Consider the following 20,301-nt stretch of genomic DNA (forward strand, 5'->3'; position numbering starts at 1 on the left):
TACATAAATGTAATAATGCCTATTAAATTTCATATACACGTTTTTAAAAGTACATAAAATTTTATTTCGCTAATAACTTCTGATTTTTTTTATCATTATTGAAAAATTATTTATTGTAAAACCTTTTTTACAATCACGGGTTAATAATTGTGAATAAATCAATATATTTAAACTAAAAAAATAATTTAAAAGAAAAGAAAAGAAGATCAAGTCTGATTCAAATCGATGTGCTTTTCCTTGTTTCCTTTTCGTAGGATTTGAACGTTGGAACTCTCTACATCGAAATAAGCTGATTTGCAAAGACGCGATCACCACTAGACCAACCCGGTGGGTTAGCTGTAAAATCCTATACTAACTTATCTGTTTAAGCTTTACTGTTCATCCAATTAAGGAGTTATTTAAATAAATTCAGTTCGGCCGAGCGGTTCTGTAATTTTTATTCATACAAACAGTAACAAGTTTCTGTTAAATATGAGTATTTCAATTTATGAAACATAAACATAAATATATACTAGCCTAACTAATTATCGCATTCCTTTTATTAAGCCAAAGTATTTCTCTAATTCTTTTTAATCATAAGTAATGAGTATTTGTGTTTGTTGCTTAATGGTAGCGGGCGTTACATAATCATAAATCAGAGCAGAGAAGCTCTACATTGTGCTCTACATTATTAATAACACATACACATATATACATATGTAATAATTACAACATTTACTGCAATTGTTAATTGTTAATTTACTACACACAATTTCTGCACATGCCTCAAGGCCACTCATTGCTTTATATCTCTTCTCAAAATGACTGTTGTACTCTTCTCCTTCACTAATTACAAGTTAACAAAGCAATTAGATGAAATAACAGTACAATATTAGCAACATTCTACAATAAATCCCTATATTAAAATATATTTAGGGTGTCTCTACAAAACAACAGTAATAGATATCATAGAAATTTTCCTGCTTAATGAGACTGGTATATACATCCAGCTTTAGTGAAAACAAAATTAAAACTAGTTCATTTCTCTGCCAAATTATTCAGTTACAACCAACTATACAATTACAATGGTGCTGTATGTAATGTGGGTTATGTTCAGTCATATCCATCATTACATTAGTGCCCAGAACAGCAAATTTTAAAAAGCAACTAAACTGATGTATACACCTGGTCCATCATTGCTCTTTAACTACAGTCAGTTACTCAGCTGTGTTTGGTGTATTACTATACCTGTATTAGGCAACGTGTTCTAACAGTAATCATGTTCAAAATTCTTAATTGGATGGTACAACAACATATGAACTGTTAACTATAATTTTATTGGGCAAGTATAACACTAACATGATCTTAAGCAGTATTATATTTTAAAATTATTATTATATTTTAAAATTATTATTATATTTTAAAATTCCTTTAATACTTATTAAACTGTTCTACCTTTATCTAAAATAAAAATATAATAAAAGACAAATTTAACATTATTCAAAAAAGTGACAAAGCTATCAAGTAAACACAGTATACATTTCTGAAGAAATGGAAGGAAACTGATGAAGCTATTTCCTCAAACAATACAGATCCCAAACAGTAACATATAAATACTGCTTCTAATGAAGAAACTGATGCCACCATGGTTTCATGAAAAAAATATGTGCATCAAATATTTTTATAAATGGTTCTACTTGTCAGGAAGCAAGAAAAATTAGTAGTGTGCTAAATAATAACGATTTTAAGACTTATTTATGTGACTTAAATAAGTCATTGAATGAATTATTTATTTTGTGATTAGCAAAGCATTATTTTTCAAAGGGAAAGTAATTCTACACTAACAAGTTATGTAAATGCATGATGTGAATAAGAAATGTAAAAAAATAAAATAAAATGTTTCAAAACAATCAGTTAAAAGAATTTCATTTTATACATGAATGTTAGTTTGTTAAAAAAAACAAAATAAAAACAGACTTTTTTAAAACAAGAGAAAGTTTTTGTTAAACACATTGTACAGTGGAATTTATTTATTTGCAGTTGTAAATATCAAGTTAACTTCTTATTTTGTTACAATAAGAAAGAAGTACAGTAAGCAATAATGAATCCCCCTTTATAATAATAATAATTCAACTTGATCTATATAGTAATATCACATTATACTGGTATAATTTAAACTACATACACTGAAAATAAATATTCAATTACCATCCTCTTCAGTCATACAATAAACTGGTTTTGACTGAGCACCCTCACCAGCTGACGTGAAGGCCAGAACTCTAATACTGTAATTTGCATAACGTGCAAGACCATGAAGATTTGTTTCTAAATTTGTTGTTTTCTTTATTTCAACATCAGAAAATGAACCTAAACAAATAAATACATAACTAACAGATAAATATTATCGTACGTAGCAGAATTAAAATTATCTGAATCACAAATTAACCAAATTTAATAACTGATAGCAATATATATTGATCTAGATGTGGGAGTTAATTTTATATTTTAAATGAAAATATATTTTATAATTTTTATCTCGAAAAACAACATTTAAAAAAAAAATACTGAACACATAAATTCAACATTTTAAGGGATGTAGTTTATTGATATGGATAGAGGCTAACACTGCAAGATATGTGCTATGGCAACAATACCAAAGAACAGTAGTAGTTAAATGAACATTAACTGAGTTGACAGATATGACATCTGCTATATTAAATTTCAGATACTTTATTTCAATGAACATAGATATAAGATAGCTAAGACTATTTTTAGATAGAAATGTATGTCATATCTATTCAAAACATCATTTGTTATAAAAAATAAGTCAGAATTAACATTTTTCATAATTAATATAAAACATAATTAACATAAGTTATAATTCTTAAACAGGAAAACTGTGAGAAATAAAGTAATCATTTTAAAGTAGAGATAATTTTGAATTTTTCATCTGTATATTATGACAAACAGATGGTGCTTGAGTAGCTCAGTTATTTCAATGAACACTTAACTGTTAACAATAGTTTACTCACTTTGTTGTTACTTGTTTATATTAATCCAATTAGAATGAATGCTACAACTCATAATCCTGTCATACACTCATAAGTTGAAAGTATGAATAAAAAAATTAATTTCTATTAGTAAAAAACAATTCTGAGGCTGAAATTCACAAGCACATTTATGAAGTTTCAGGCTGAATATTACGAGTGACCCTAAAGTAAGACAATAGTGCTGTTCGTTTCGAGAAGAGCAATCAACAAATGTTCAAGAAGAATGAAGTGGCTGACCTACAGTGATAGATGATTTGATTGAAAAAGTTGACAAAAAAATAAAATTCAAGTAAACTGGTGACAGCAGAACTTCATCAAAAGGAATGAAGAAGCTAGTGAAACACTATGAAAAAATATGTTAACTTGAAGAAAGCTACGTAGAAAAGTAAATAAATATAGTTTTTATGAATACATAAACAAATTTTTTCATATCTTTAGTTTTGTTTGTTTTTCAAAATGGATCTTACTTTAAAAACATGCCAGGAGTTGTAATAAATGGAAAAATTATTTACAAAACTTTTCATTAATTAAAATTTTTTTAAATAGATCAAAAATCCAAAAGTCTGATCTCCAGTAGCTGTGTCACCTGTGAACCTCGATCATGTTTCCGAAGGATCAATGAACATGTATTTTCAATAATGTATACAAAAAATAGTCCTGTATTTCATAATTTTTTAAGCAATAACAACTAATTTTTTAATAGTGATACTACTCTTTTTCTTCAAATGAGTAATAAAATTAAGCAGAATTAAAGTAATTTTACAGGAAAAAAGTAATTATACTGGAAGCAACTGCAGTCTTTGTTCAGATTTAGCAAAATATTTGCTTAATTGTTACTTGAAGCATGAATAATTAAAATTGTTTTAGTATTTAAGCTATTTATATAAGATTGTAGATAACTATAAATCTGGTACTTAAACACAACAGCTTTAGTTTTTATTACTCTAATTACATCAATTAAGAAACAAAAGTGTGTAACTATCTCTCAGAAGATAGCAATTCTGTAAATTTATTAATGGTATGTCCAATAAAGGATACGTGTTAAACTCTCTGCCTGTGCTACTTCCTCATTCTATGTAAATAACATTGCAGCATATTTGCTACAATGCTCAGTTATAAAAAAAATTCTAACTGTTGCAAAAAACATTATACAATTAATTTGATGGTGATAGTTTACAGTTTAATCAAAAATGTTTTGCTTTTAATGTTTAGTGTCCAGGTTAAAGATATTCAAAAGTAACAGTTTCTTTTTTTTAACACCCTCAAAGCATCCGGCTCCTGCCATCTAGACATTATTCAGTTGCCTCAGGGTGCCATGGTAGCAGTCTTTGCCCTCCCTACCTTAACCCCCCCCCCCAGAGGGTTTTCCCAACAAGATCCCCCAAACCTCATAGGGAGACGCTGACCTCCTCTTCTGGACAACCGACGTGCCCCTCTGCTGGAGGGCTGCCCTCCCTGGCCCTGACCTACACGGTCCAGACATGTCTTACACATATCCTTCGCAATCTGCACCCCCTGCACGTACCCTTAGGGTCCTCCAAGTCATCATCAAGGAACTCTGACCCACCACTTTTGCATGTGTGATCGAGCCAAAGCACCCTAGACATAAAGGCTGCCTCCTTGGCCCTGAACGTCGCCACATTTCATATCCCTTGTTTTTTCTCCTTATATACACAACCTATAAAATATGGCGTCTTTTATCTTCTTGCCTTTCACATCATTTTAAGGCCATGCTTCCACCAAACCTATACATAGTACAATTTAATATATAATACTATGCTACTACACTATTATCCAATACATAATTATCATGACAATGGATACCATACAACTGGATAATACCAAGATATCATGTAACAATACTACAAAACAATGTTACACTGTATATGCTAAGAAATACACAACCTTACTGTAGCACTTGGCAATATCCTCATTCTGAGTATGAAAGGGGCCTTGTCCCCACCAACTCAAACAGAATACATATACAACAATACTACACTAATACTACTACAGCACTAATTTATGTGCTATAAAATTATACAGTACATAACCATAAACAGGACAAAACAGTACAATATGTTAAAATAATTTACAGAATACACAATAAAATAACAATACTACACTACTGTAATACTACATGATACATAATAATAATCGTGACAGTGCTGTATAACAGGAAAAAATAAAAATACAATGTACCAATATCACAATGCGATTTCACACTGCAATCACTAAGAAATACATAAAGTTACTGTTCCACACGGTACTACCCTTATTCCGGGTATGGCGGGGCATTTCCCCTACTGAGCCATGCAAAAACAATACAATACTACACTATTATAATACTACAATACTGCACAATACATAATAATAAACATTACAATACTACACACATGGAAACATAATTATTACCCAAGATGTCGAGGCCATGCACCCACCAAGCCAATACTAAATAAATGTAATAACTACAATACTACAACACTACCCAACACCTGGTAATAATACATGATGCTATTTCACATCACAATATACAATGTACCAAAACAATACTACAATATATCTTACATAATCATATGGCTATACTGTAAAAACATAATATAATTTACATACCACATGATACAGTACCATACAAGATACTCTGTACACAGCAACATGTTAGCAATAGCATTCTGATACATAGGGATACGTAGGGAACTTGCTGGTACATCCTGTCGCATACGGTATTACTTGAAACAAGGCAACACAAATCGACCTAGCACACTTTCCTTTTAGTGACTTCCTTTTCCGCCTTTTGTTTCAATATGGTATGTGCCAGGTTTGCCACCTCTTCCCAGGTTTCCTTGATCCTTACCATCTGCCCAATGTGATATTAACCAATAGTCTGTTTCTCTCAGCTTCCTACCTGTCACACTCGAACCAGGTATAGTAGACTATACCTGGTAACCATGATACAGTTCTACAGTATCGTCTTCAGAGCAGTATCTGCAGATCGCTGATGACCTGCATTTGAATCTCTTCAGGTAGCTGCCAAAGTCACCATGGAAAAAGTAACAGCTTATATTACAAGAACCAGTTTATATAATTTAATATTTTTTTTTAATAAACACAGCAATTCACCAAGTTTTAATGTGGTTTAGTCAAGTTCAATGTGTGCATTTTTTGTAGTTTGGGAGGTATCTAAATGATAATGATCTAACTCTTGCCAAACATTTAGGATCATCTGTAGCGTTATTAGATCCAACAGCTTTAACAATTCTCTGTTTTAAATTGTCCAAATCTTCAACTTTTCTTTGGTACATATAACTTTTAATAAGTAACCAAGCAAAAAAGTCCAAAGGAGTGATATTCAGAGATCTAGCTGACCAGCAGTTGATACTTCTAGTCCGATCCAACATCTGCGAAAAGTTTTGTTGAAGAACATGGTAATATCTTGATAAAGGTGTGGTGAAGCACTATCTTGCTGGAAACTGAAGCCTGGAGAAATCTGAGAAACAGCAGTGTTTTCAAGCATGTTGTGGTACATGTTTTCTGTCACAGTGGGCTCCATGAAAAAAGACAGATTGATGATGCAATTTTTGAGCAGTCCTAACCAGAGAATGACTTACCTGGAAAGTACGAAGAACAAATCTTGGAGATATTTCCTGTCAATGGAACCTACATTTAAGAAATCGTGACAACTGGTTTTTTAAATACAGGCCATTACTTTTGGATACTTTAGCCTGGACACTCTGTACATAGTTATAAATTCATCTTTTTTTATAAAATGCACTGTAATTTTTATTTATTATAAGATATGCTTTGATAATAGCAATACGCTAATAAAAAATAATTATGATTAATTTCATTATTAAAACAAAGTTGATACATTTAACTACTTTTTAACATAATTTTCACAAATATTAAGAGATATTTTATAATGTGAAATGGATATTTAAATATTCTCTTCATAAAATTAAACTTATATGTTCATCTAAAAATGTATTTGATTAGATAACCAGCATAAAAGTTCTTCTCAGTAACAGTTAACATTACTTTAAAATATTTTTTAAGGAAAAAACTTTGACAAAGATATAAAAGTCTAACATACAGTACAATATAAAGCTAAGTAATAAAAATTCTTTTTGAAAAAGTAATTGTAAGCCTGGAAACATTTTTAAAATTTTCCTGAGCAGTATGATAATTGAATCTTTGTGAAACATATCTGAAATTTTCTAGACATAATGAAAAATATTATATTAAACACATTAATTATTAATAATTATAATTTTTAATTATAATATGGTATAAAATTTACAAATATAAAATTTAAACAATATACCTTAGACATGAAAATACTAACACAAAACAAAATTTCAGCATTTATTTTTCTGTTACATATTCTTGCTTCCAAAGAATAAAAGAAAATTCCTGTTTTTAATATTCCCTTAAAAATAATAAGTAATAAAAAAACTAATTGTAAAAAAAAAAAACATTTAAAAGGCAGGGAATTTAATTATGTGTTTCTTCCCATATTCATTAGCTGATGATAAAATAGAAGTTTTTCTGACTATTCAGACATGCTCAAAAAACAAGTACTCCACAACTCTGACTGCCAACTTAATTTATTAGCTGATATTGCAATATTAGAGCATACTTATAAACTAAATGTATGATTATAATAATATGAAGTATCAAGATTATATTTTACTTAAAAATATTATCTACAATGATGCAGAGATAACTAATATAAAAAAAATAAAAATTGAAGAAGTGAATAAAGTGACAAGTAAGAAAAAAATATCTGCAAAATATTTCACTGAACTTGAGCAATAACTGCAGCTATTACCCACAAAAACTATATTTATTGAAGATATTCTAAAAATATGAATACAAAAAAGGAAGAAATAAAAAAAATTGATTCTTAAAATTGGAGCCGTTTGTTATATACATAGTATTGATACTATGTAACTTTCACATTTCTTAGTAATGCTAGTAAATGTAATGTAGCTATCAGTAGACCTTATTTTTTTAATAAAAAAATAATATGACCCCACAACAAATCTTCTAACAGTATTAAGAATTATGAGAAAGAATTTAAAAAAAGAAAATATAAAGTAACACATACAATTTATTATTATAATTGGTAGAATAAACATTAAAAATACTTCAGTTAAATATAATAAAACTAAGGTTACTAAATCTATCATACCTGGAACAGCTACATGCTTAAAGAGTACTTTGTATCCCTGGAGAATCCCATTCTGATATTCAGAAGGTGGTGGATCCCATCTAACACGTAGACTTTGTGAAGAAAGCATAGCACATCGAACACCTTGTGGAGGCTCTTCTGGAACTAGTTACAACAAGTCATGCATATTTCTGTTACATAGTTAAGTTTATTAAATAAATAATAAGATTACATTACCAAATTTGAATTTAAAGAAAATAACAAGAAAAATACACTGTTTAAAAAAGTAACTAAAATAATAAAAAAAGGAAGAATTCTTTCACTTTTATAAATTACAGTAATTCATTGATTTGGTATAAACTTCTGTATCAGTTAAACAGTGAGTACTGTAGTTAACAGCATCATGGACTTACGAATATGTAAAATTTAATAAAAAGAGTTTGCATACAACCAAAACCTACATGTTCATGATATAAAGTTAAATAAACAAGAATCTCAATAATCCAATTGTTGGCAATATTTAAATTACTGACCGGTAAGTTTACTTTTATAAAGGTATTATTTAAAAATAGATAAAAATCTGCATTGGCAATTTAACTTCCTAATTATTATTCAAATTATAGAACATAGAAAGAATTTGGAAAATATTTTCATAATCATTTTCAGCTTTAGTGTTATTCAAACTTTAAATTTTAGTGATAAAAAATATTTAGATTTGGTTTTGCAAAACTTTCAAAATTATTGTTTGTATGTCCATTAGTAATCAGAAAAAAAAACTGTTTCAATTCACTATTTATCACTTAACAGGATTCACTCAAAATAACATAGGAATATACTTTTTCAACCTGTACTCTATATTTCTATCAGCAAAATTATTAGTTTCTGAATCCTTAGGAGCTAGCAACCTGATTTATTAAAAAAAAAAAAAAAAAATCACAGTAACATATTTATGTTGACATTGATGTAAATTGTATTATGTTTTTTATTTTTATTCTCATTTTTTTCTCTTTACATTTTACTATTTCAAAAAAATTATTTTTTTCTTTCACTATGTAAAGCAAGAAAGCTATAAGAAACAGTCATCTAATCTACTAAAAATATCAGAAAAAATTGTTAGAAATTACCCTAGAATAACATTAAACCAGACTGTTTCAAATAATTAAAAAAATATATAATATTAGAATGTAACAAAAATAAGAAAAGTAACTTTTTAATCATAAATTTAAACTTAAATTTCAAACAGAAAAAATATAGAACTTTTCTTAAAATTTGATTATATTTTGATATGGAATGAAAGTCTAAAATATCTCCTACCTAATTGCAACATATGTTAATATCTAGAATGTATATGTTAATATCTAGAGTATAAAGAAGCATCAAAAGAAAACTATACAAAATTATTTAATGAAGTATTTATTATACTCAGTTAGTTGCCTGTCTCTTCAAACCTGTGGGATTACATTTACATCTAACTTAAGTACATCTTAACTAATCACATCAATCTGATTAAGTCATTTGTAACAATTTATTAATTTTTACAAAGTAACAAGTACTATTTTAATGACAGGTATCTCTGGATACTTCCATTTTCTGAACTACCACAATGTATGTAATAAAGTTTAAAATTAGACTTTTAAAATAATTTTAGAAAACATCCTTTGTATTTTTCTTTTTATACGGGCTGTTATAATGGTTTTGAAGTATTAATTAAAGACAACAGATAATAACTGTAAAGGCCAAGAGCCAAATCAGAGTTTCATAATGATAAGGTAAAATTACATTATTTCTTGTAACTATTAACTTTAAACAACTATTACTTTAACTATTTGAGATAAACAACTTTTTATTCTCTATCATTGAAATCAACCATTTATTTTTGGTTTGATATAAAACTTAACGTGCTAATTCAAACATAGTCACACAAGCAAAAGACGAAGCACACATTGTCAACCACATGACTGAATCACATACTGATATCCGAACGACTGAATTTTATTTAAAAAAGTCATATCACTTTGGAAGATCATTGCATAAAAATGTGTGAGAATGCTGACAGCAAGAACCTCTCCACTGAATTTGTATCTTACATCAACATTTGGAAAAATAAACTCTATTAGGTAGTTACATGTTTGCTTATTTTCAATTAAAAATGCACTTGTGGCCACTTCTATGTATTGTTTAAACATAATCAAAATGAATTTCCATACTGATTAATAACTTTCAATGAGGAATGGATTCATCTATACACAACAGAAATGGAATAGTCAAAAACAATAACCGAAAGGTTATGGAAGTGCTGTAAAGAAAGTTGGTTCTGGATTGAATCAACTGGAAGGGTTACAGCAACTGTTTTCTCAGTTGCAAAAGGCATAATAATTAAATATTAATTACTTACTATCATGAAAAAGGAAAAACCAACACAGGGTAATATTAATCAATGTATTAGATTGAAGACTAATAAATAAATACAGTTATAAATAAATAATACATAAATATAGTTATAATCACAACTGAGTAGAAAAGGTGCTTCTCATCATAACAAGTAACCAGCTAGCAGAAGCAAAATTATGTTGAATTACCCAAAATTTTGCTTGTATTCATTATATTCTCCAGATTTAGTGCCGCATAACTTCTTGTTTCAAAACAAGAAAGATTTGCATTACACAATGAAGTAATTTGATCAAAAAAGTGCACATTTTGGTGGTTTTGACCAGCTGTAATTTCTTTTTTGAATCAATAAATAAGTCTATCAAGGTAAAAAGAAGACTCTATCAAATAATAAGTAAAGCTTTTACAAAAAAAAACCATTTATTTAATTGTTACTCTGGAAGCACACTATCTACTGCTTATCATAACATTCTAGAACCCAGAGTGAAAAAGACAATATAACCAAGTAAAATCTGCTAATGTAATGAACCTTTAGCAAATCAATAACTATTAATTATATATTACTTCTTTTTTAATTACAACACTACGACAAGATAATAAATTAGTTACCATTTACCTACCACCCTCCAAAGTAGTTGCAATAAATGGTAAAGATGAAGGCCCAGGTCCAACCTGATTAAATGCCCTGACAACAATTTCATAACGAGCGTAATGTTGAAGGCCACTCAATAACACTTCTTGTCTATTGTGACTTCTTACCGTTCTTAATTCAGGAACTCCTTTTGACATTTCCCTATAGCCAACTTGGTATCCTAATATATCATTTTTTCCAATTCCTCTGTTTGGTGGCTAGAAATTATTAAACACATTTTCAAAGTAAAACATTATTTAATCAAAAAATTATTTATAATCATTAGCACAGTAAAAACAGACTTTTAACAAGAGCACAATGGAACTTTGGAAAATGTTTACATACATAACCAAAGTAACAAAATAATGTGATGAAATCATCTATTTAGAACAAGAATGGGATTTTGAGTGGAGAAACGACAAAAAAATCTTTTATAGTCCTAAACTTTATTAATCCTAATCTTTATAGGGATTTAAATAAGACCAAATATCGTTAAATAATATTTTAATTACATAAAATTTTCTTATGATAAAAATAACATACATCTATATAAATTATAATATTTATTTATCAGATACTCTTGTAATGCTACATAAGAAAATATCTTAATCCATAAATAATCATATGGATTATTTATAGATTGTAGGAAAAAATTTAAATACCCTTTAAGTAAAATTTTTAGATAAAGAGCCCCATGACGTTTGTGTTTCCTAGCTCCCACAATCAATTGTGAACAGAATTAAATGGTATCAATACAGAAATCATCATGTGCCAAATTTCATCCAAATCTGTCCATTAAGTTTTGAGATAATTATCATGAAAAAGACAGGCCAATATACATAGGTACAAATTCATAGGTACATAGGTCCATATTATTGCACACAATAATAAGTGTACTCAAAATAAATGCTTACTTACTACTTACTTATTACTTATTAATAAGTAATAATTACTTACGTTACGTCTTTTTAGAAGATGCAAAGTTAAATTTGATTATTATATACATTAAGCATTTTCAACTGAAAGTGCTTTAAAGGCCTTTGTGACACTTGCACCAAAGACAACTGAAAAACATCATTTTATAAAGTAGTCAGATTTTGATTTGGTTTAGTCACATAATAAAAGAAATTAATAACTTTGTATATTATACAGAAATAGTAGTTATTTCTGTAAAACAAAATGTTTCATTAAATTGTATACATTTTACAATTTAGAAAATTATTTAATTAAAAGTAATTAATTTGAAGTAAATTTAATGTTCATCTATTAATTTTATGTTCTGAGTTAAATAAAATTAATTTTTTAGGAGCTTCATGAAGGTTATTATACTCAGGATTTAATCATAATGTGCAAATTCACTTTTGCATAATGTTATCATAATTTATATTGCAAGTATTCTATTAATATTATTCATTACTGTTTACTTATCATTATTATAAATATTTACATTTATTTGATTAGAATGAAATGGCAATTATTTAATCATTAAATTTTAAACATTAGATGCGATTACCTTATAATTTAAAACATACCTTCCAACGAATAAGCAATGTTTTTGGTGCAGGTGTTTCTGCAGTCACATCTTTTGGTGGTTCACTGGGAGCTGAAATCAAGTGAAAATTTAAATTAAATTGTGGATAATTAAAATATTCAGTGTGGATTTAGTTCTGATAGTACATTAAAGTAAATGAAGGTAACTTCTAGTATTTCTAGAACTATGTATTCTGTAAACACTATGGAAGTTAACTACCCTAGATCACTATGTGGTGATAACGTGTTTCTTACATCTCTGTCATAAAATTATTTTATTTTGCAAAGCACCTCAACTTCTTGCACGAATAGAATAAAACCAAGCCAAGGTGGTTTATCTTCTTCTCTTGTCTCATTTTTATGTAACATGTCCAATACTTAATTTTGGCAACCGTCTGGACAATCAGAACTTTCTCTGCAGTTGACTTTAAGATAAGGCTGAATCAAAACCATTCCTTAGTAACAATGAAATTCTCTGTTAACCTGTATCTCTGTTTATCATTATTTTCCCTTGAATATGAAACAAGGAGATTGATAATTTTCAGGAAGTTTCACTACGTTTGAGTGTAAACTACTCAAGCCATATCTTCTTAACAATTCTGTGATAATATCCAGTCTTTTGATATAATCCTCATTATTAACCTTATATATCCAATTAATCTTAATCAACTGTCAAATGTCTCAATTCTCTTCAATGAAGCTTTCGATGAAACCCAAGAATCTACAACATGCGCAAGATATACTACTTAAATTATTCTCTATCTCAAATTTACAATTAAACTATGGCTGTGTAGGATACTTATAGATTCATTAAGAAAGAGCTTATCTGATCTGGCTCTTTATATTCTATTCTTTATTTCTTGGGAATGATCTCAACCATTTTCCATATTAGCATCTCAAGAGGAATGTTACCAATGAAAAGGCCATTATCATGCATTTTATAACTACTTACTGCTAAAACAGCATGCACTTCCTATTTACAGTAGAAAAAGTCCTCATGCTATCTAGGCTTATCCATTTTAACCCTGTTAGTGGTAATTGGGATAACATAGAATTCCCAAATATATTTTTACAGTGCAGATAGGGGGTCTTTAAAAAAAAAAATCACAGAAAATTCAATTTTCTTGCTACAATATTTAGCACATCAAATTATTGCTCTGGTTTTAAAATGCCAAATTATTACTTTTTCAAATAGCATATATTTATTATTATAATCATAGGATGATCTTTAGCTCACTTAGAAACATTTATTATATTTTGTTTTTAACAAATTCTATGGATATTTTTGTAACCGTCAAGCAAAAATGCAACATGTGTAAATTCAGGTGAGGTAAGAATGTGTATTTAGATTCCATGAAAGTAATATTTATTCATTGCTGTGTTTTATTATTATGTGAATAGTTAACATTATTTTTATCTAAAATAGGATATATTTAAGATCCAACAATAAATTCAATCTAAACTATGATGTGCTATATTGTTAAAAATCAATATCTACAAAATCAGTATTTTGCTAAAATGTAAGACAAATGAGAAGATCTTCTTCACCTGCTAACAAACAATTCATACTGAACATTAACTACTAATAACAAATCACTATCAATCAACAAATTTGTGGTGCTAAATCTAAATGAAAAGGAAATAAATAATAATTAAAGAAAAACTATATTTAATAACAAACTAGGTAACGTTATTTGGTTGTAAACTAATTTATTTAAAAATTACCTTCTTGGAGTGTACTGGCAGAAATTACATTACTAGGGAGTCCTGCACCAATATCATTCAAACCTAACACCCTTACTGCATAAACAGTAGATGGAAGGAGGGCACTGAGATGTGCAGAATGAGTATTTCCACCAACTGTTATATTATTCCAAATATTAGTAGCCTCATCTTGGAACTGTACTAAATATTGTTTAACAGGTGATGCAGATGGAGTCCATCGCAAACTGAGCCAACGACTACCAACTTCAACAACTTCAACATTACTAGGTGCTTCAGGTGGCTCTGAAAATAAAAAAAATAAAAGGAAAGTTAAAACTCATTTTAAAAGAGAAAAGAAATTTAATAAAATGTAAACAATGATCAAATGGAATTTCCAAGAAATCTTATTCCTATGGCATCTGGTCAGTGATATGAGAAATGATGATCCTACATCAAAAACATTATTCAATTTTAAAAGACAAATACCACTTTTATGAAGTAAATTCCACAGATAATGACAAGTACAATAAAGTAAAAAAAAAAGTAAAAATTAGTACAAAATTTACCAAGTTGTGAAGACAATTGAAGAAGAAATTAAGGAATAACTAGATCCTGAAGTCAAAGAAGGAATTTCTTATGATGATATAATAAGTGATGAGCTACCAGGCAATGCACATAACCCGCTGGCTTGGTCTAGTAGAAAACATAAATCAGCTGATTTCAAAGTTGAGAGTTTTAAGGTTCAAATCCTAGCAAAAGCAGGTATTTTTGTACAGATCTGAACAACAGATTGTGGTTACCGGTGTTCTTTGGTGGTTGGGCTTCAATTAACCACATATCTCAATAATGGTTGACCTAGACTGTACAAGACTACACTTTATTTACATTTATATATATCATCCACACCCATCCTCTGAAGTAATACCTTACGGTGGTTCCAATGGCTAAAAAAAAAGAAAGAAAGGCAATGCACATAGTGGGGAGAAAGAAGATGAAGATGACCAACAACAAAAAGTGATGCAGTGATGTTTTTGGAAGACATACTATACTATATAGAACAGTAGACTGAAATAATGCAAAGTGTGATGCCATTTTATTTCTTAACCCACTGTTGGTCATCTCCCTCCAGAGTCACATGGATGGTCAATGGGTGAGCGTGGTGGACACCCACAATATTTTACGATTATTGACTTATTTTTGTAAGTTTTTTATTATTTTGGTTTTGTTTGTTTGTTTGTTTTTTTATTTATTTGACAAAAATAAAAAATATCACAGTAAACCAACAAAAAAATTATTACAGTAAAATATTTGCTTACCAACATTTTTAAATATAAAAATTAACTTATACTGATAGGAATTTCATAAAAAAACACAATATATTAAAAATGCATACTATTTTAAACTACTTTTTAATTATTTCTCACCCCGTATACATATTGTTTTTGTGTACTAATCACAGACGGGTACTACACATTTTGCACATCTGGCTGTGGTGAACCTGTTTTTCTTTTCAGGGTAAAACCAACATTTGACTGTCTCTATTCAAAACAGACTGTGGTCTCTGATCTTCAGGTTCCATACCAAGGAATCTTTTGATGTTCAATCTTAAACCGTTTTGAAGACCGTTGGACCTAGCTCTAGTGGTCATATGACCACTAGAGAAAAGATCTTCAGATCAGGGCAAAAATCTTCAGAAACTTTCTTCGCAACAATGTTTCACCATTGGTAACATTTACAATAATTTGAACACTGATCCCATCAATGTTGAACAGTGAAAGAAGATACGAAGTGGCCATCGGAAGCTTACTCTTGCTGTCAAATATTCTTCTTCCATGCCAACAACTGTATCAACAGCCCCTTTGGTGCAGTTATAAAAAATCATCACCGGAGGGTTCATGAGGTCATCAGTTCTTCTTCATCTACATCACTAGAATCGTGCATACTCAAGATGAGAATTACATTTCAGTATTTCTTAAGAATATATGACACTGTCATAGCCTTTTCTCCAAAAGCAGAAAGGCTACTGCAAATGGGTCTCGCCCTTGTATTTACTACTTTGGGAGGCAACTCTCTTTTGTTTTTTTCAACGTTGCTACAAAAGTAATCCTTTTCTCAGTTACTAGCTAGTCCCATTAGTGTGAGCATTTGAAGAGAAGTATGACTTCTTAATTCAATTTTTGGAAAATTCAAGAAGTACTAAGGCTAATGTGCAAGGTAATATTTCCCTCTAAGATCAGGGAACTCAAGCCCATTGTTAAAAAAAAAAATGAGGCCTTGGCTCAAGGCTATGAAAAATTGGCTTTAAGCCTGAGGTGAGAGTGGTTGTGAGGGAGATAATTTCCACCCCTCCCACGGTTCCACAGCAGGGGTTGCCTCAGCGTAAACGATACACAGAGGTGCTGAAAGGGAAATGGGAGGCTAGTCTGTCCTGTAAGCAGCCAGAGATTGTGTTCGTCAACCTAAAGGGGCAACTACTAAAACAACCAAGGAGGTAAAGGACAAGTTTCAGATCGTCCTTTGACAAAAGAGGCAGAAGCTGAGAATTCATAATATTAGACAAAAAAGGGTTTAGTCACCATTGCTGGTAACATAGAAAGTGTGTGGGTCAGGGCGTCCTAAAGTGATTGTCTATGATATAGATCGACAGCTGTCTAAGAAAGAATTAATGGCTCTCATTAGGGAGAAAAATACTCAGATGAATGAGGCAACATTCAAGTCTGAGTGTCAATTGTTATTTAAATCAGGTAGGTGCAAGGTGGAGCACTACCATAGGATTTTTGAAGTTAGTCCTAAACTTTTCAACAGCTTCACTGCGAAGGGCAGGTTGTTTGTAGACTTGTCTTCGTGTAAGGTCAAGGAGTATTTATATGAACAGTGGTGTTTTAGGTGCTGCAGGTTTGCTTATAGGTTTAGACCTATGCAGGATGTTCTGTGAACATCCTGCAGTTTGTGTTCATTGTGGTGATGAAGGACAGATGTGTGACATGTGAGAAGTGTCCAAAGAAGTAGGAGGGTTTGACTTATGTTAATTGCAAACATCTTTGGAAGGATCATAAGCACTCTGTGAACAGTAAAGATTGTGGGTATTATCAGAGTTCTCGACATGTACTATATAATTCTATTTCATTAAATGATTAGATTTGGTCAGTTAAATGCACAGGGTGTTTAAATTGCTCAGGGTGAGTTTGGGGAGATTGCATTATGTAGAGAATTGGATGTTGTTTTGTTGCAGCATCTATATATTGTGTCCAGTGATCTACCAGATTTTTCACATTGCAAGAGGTTCTATTGTGGTTTTGAAAGCATGTCAGCTGTTTGTGCAGAAAAGGAACTTGATTGTGTTTTTATTTGACAGCTCTCAAATAATTATCATGTCGTTGTCTGTGTGGAAGTTCAGAACTAACATCTGTATGTTGCTAGTTCATATTGCCAGTATAGAGATGCTGCTGATTGTCAACTTGAGATCTGGGATGAAATCCTGTGATTCTCTGGCACTGGTCCAATCCTTATTGGTACAGATGTGAATGCTAAGTCACTCTTGTGTCCTAACAGTTTCATCGATGATGACGGTGAATTAATAGAGGGCTTTTTAGCCCAGCATGATCTACAGTTATTAAATGTACCTGGTGAGTTGCCCACCTACATAGGAATGGTAGATGGCATTGATTGTTTGGTGGAACGAACATTGATGTTACTGTTGGTAGATTTATCCCTGCCAATGTTTGTAATTGCAAGGTAGTTGATGATTGCTCAAGTATAATCATCGATTGATAGTATATGAAATTGCTGGTGGCTTGAGTGAGCACTACCGATGAAATGTTCCGGTTCAGCAGGGTCGTCTCCTGCATACTGAAAAACTTTTAAAAACACAATCCTTGAATTTAAAACTGAACCATGTCTTACAACAATGATATATTTTACTCTTCATATTAAGTTATAGCCTTTTGTATTTTTCATTCATTTATGATTTTTGTGCAATAAACTGATTATCAGTGAGAAAAAATGTGATTAATATACAGTGTTTTAGTGTGTATTTATTAGCCTACATTTTGTTTAGTCTCTTCTGCAGTAATGAATACTCTTCAAGTAAGTTAAGCTTGACCAACTAACTACATACATACTATATATATGTACTAACCAGTAGTACATACTGGTCTCGAATTTTCTTTAAGTTGAATTTTTTTTGTTCTCTTGAATATTCAAGATATAGTTATAATATTCAAGTTTTATATATATACATATAAAACATATATATATATATATATATATATATATATATATATATATATATATATATATAAAACTGATGGTGGTTTTGGGGCCTGGGGGATGTGAAGCATGAATATACGTCAAAGTTTCTGAAAGTCGAATCATGGTACCCATTACAATAGGTAGCTTTCTTATGCAATCTACCTGAAAAATTATTAAATAAAATATTATAATATTACCTCTTCAATAGATTTTTTTTTAGTGTGTCATAATATTATGAGAAAAAAGCTACCTTCAAATTTAATACAATGTACACAGTATACTCTGATAAAAAATAAACTGCATATTTTATATATCATTTAAAAAAATAATTATATAAAAAGGAGGTCCAAAGGTTATACTAAACTAAGTGTCTCTAAATGAAGAAAGGAAAAACTTTCTTCATAATGGCTTTGAACTTGAACCATCATTTATGCTGTAAAATAAAAGAAGACCATAGAACAATTAAAGAAATCTAGATCACCTTAAAAAATTTACAATAATGTTAGAAGGGAAAGTGAAAGTTACAAAATAACCAATTCTACTTACTGCATAAATCAGTACGAAGATGCAGTACTATAACGATAATTTTTCTCATAAAAGCTTGCAGCAAACTAAAATTAGCAATATTTAATTTAGTGCAAACCATCTGAGAAAAAAACACTTCTATTTACTTTTAACATGAAAATGAAATAAAAATAACTTGTAATAAAAAAATTGTGATAAAATTACATGTTTGCCTTGAAAATAAAAATATTAAAAAGTATGTTACTGCTGTATTAAAATTTCAGCAAGTGAAACAAAAGAAATTTAGTTACCTCAATGTATTTCTTCAACATCAAAAAAAGCTTTTGTTTGTTGATCTACTATTATTGTTTCTGAAATTTATCACTATATCCTAAATAATATTTTCAAACAAACTTTCTGCTAGCTTTCCATGCTTTTTTCTTCTTTAATTACATGTTGAATGCAATTATTCCTAGCATTTACATCTACTCTACTAACACTTTTCAATAAATTTTTTAATTTATCTTAAATGTTATTATTAATCCCAATTTAACCTTTGACTTGTGTCCATATCAATTCTACTGGGTTAAAAGCAGTCGTTGGAAGAAGACACAATTTTTTGATTTTCTGATTTGATTTACTTGATAAATGAATATATTCTTGTTTAACTGATTTTTACTATTTTTAAAAATTCTAACTTTAACATATCTTTGGTGTAAGCAATTTTAATCGTTTGGCAATTTCCGATTTTCAGTTTGAAGCATTTGGAATTTTTTTCAGTTTTCAGACAATGGTATGCTGCATTATCCATTACTAATAATGAATCCTCCAGCAACAATTTCAACAATATTTTTTACACCACTGTATAACATTTTCACCATTCATTTCATAATCATACTCTTGGGAAGCTCTGGAATACCCATAAACCAGCGTTCAAAAACCCATTTTCACTTCATATGTGCATTCCTATTAACTGTTTTCTTTTCTAACTGTGGTTTTCAATTCAGTTGACAAACCTTTCATAAAAGTGTCTTTTACACTCTTTATTTCTTCATCTATTCATAATGTTTCTTGCACAAGTCCTGCATTAACCCAAG

General features: G+C 29.7%; 1 protein-coding gene across 1 annotated transcript in view; it reads right to left on the reverse strand.

Moving 5' to 3' along the window:
• The window catches only part of LOC142321172 (cell adhesion molecule Dscam2-like), a 348,909-nt gene that overhangs the window by 35,198 nt on the left and 293,410 nt on the right, over window positions 1-20,301 (reverse strand). The window contains exons 14-18 of the mRNA XM_075359167.1: window positions 14,471-14,752; window positions 12,748-12,818; window positions 11,205-11,433; window positions 8,218-8,361; window positions 2,188-2,346 (exon numbers count right to left, since the gene is read on the reverse strand). Coding sequence (XP_075215282.1) covers window positions 2,188-2,346; window positions 8,218-8,361; window positions 11,205-11,433; window positions 12,748-12,818; window positions 14,471-14,752 — 885 coding nt within the window. The remainder of the gene's footprint in view (window positions 1-2,187; window positions 2,347-8,217; window positions 8,362-11,204; window positions 11,434-12,747; window positions 12,819-14,470; window positions 14,753-20,301) is intronic.

Source organism: Lycorma delicatula, chromosome 3, assembly GCF_047948215.1.
Source record: "Lycorma delicatula isolate Av1 chromosome 3, ASM4794821v1, whole genome shotgun sequence".
Lineage (NCBI taxonomy): Eukaryota > Metazoa > Arthropoda > Insecta > Hemiptera > Fulgoridae > Lycorma > Lycorma delicatula.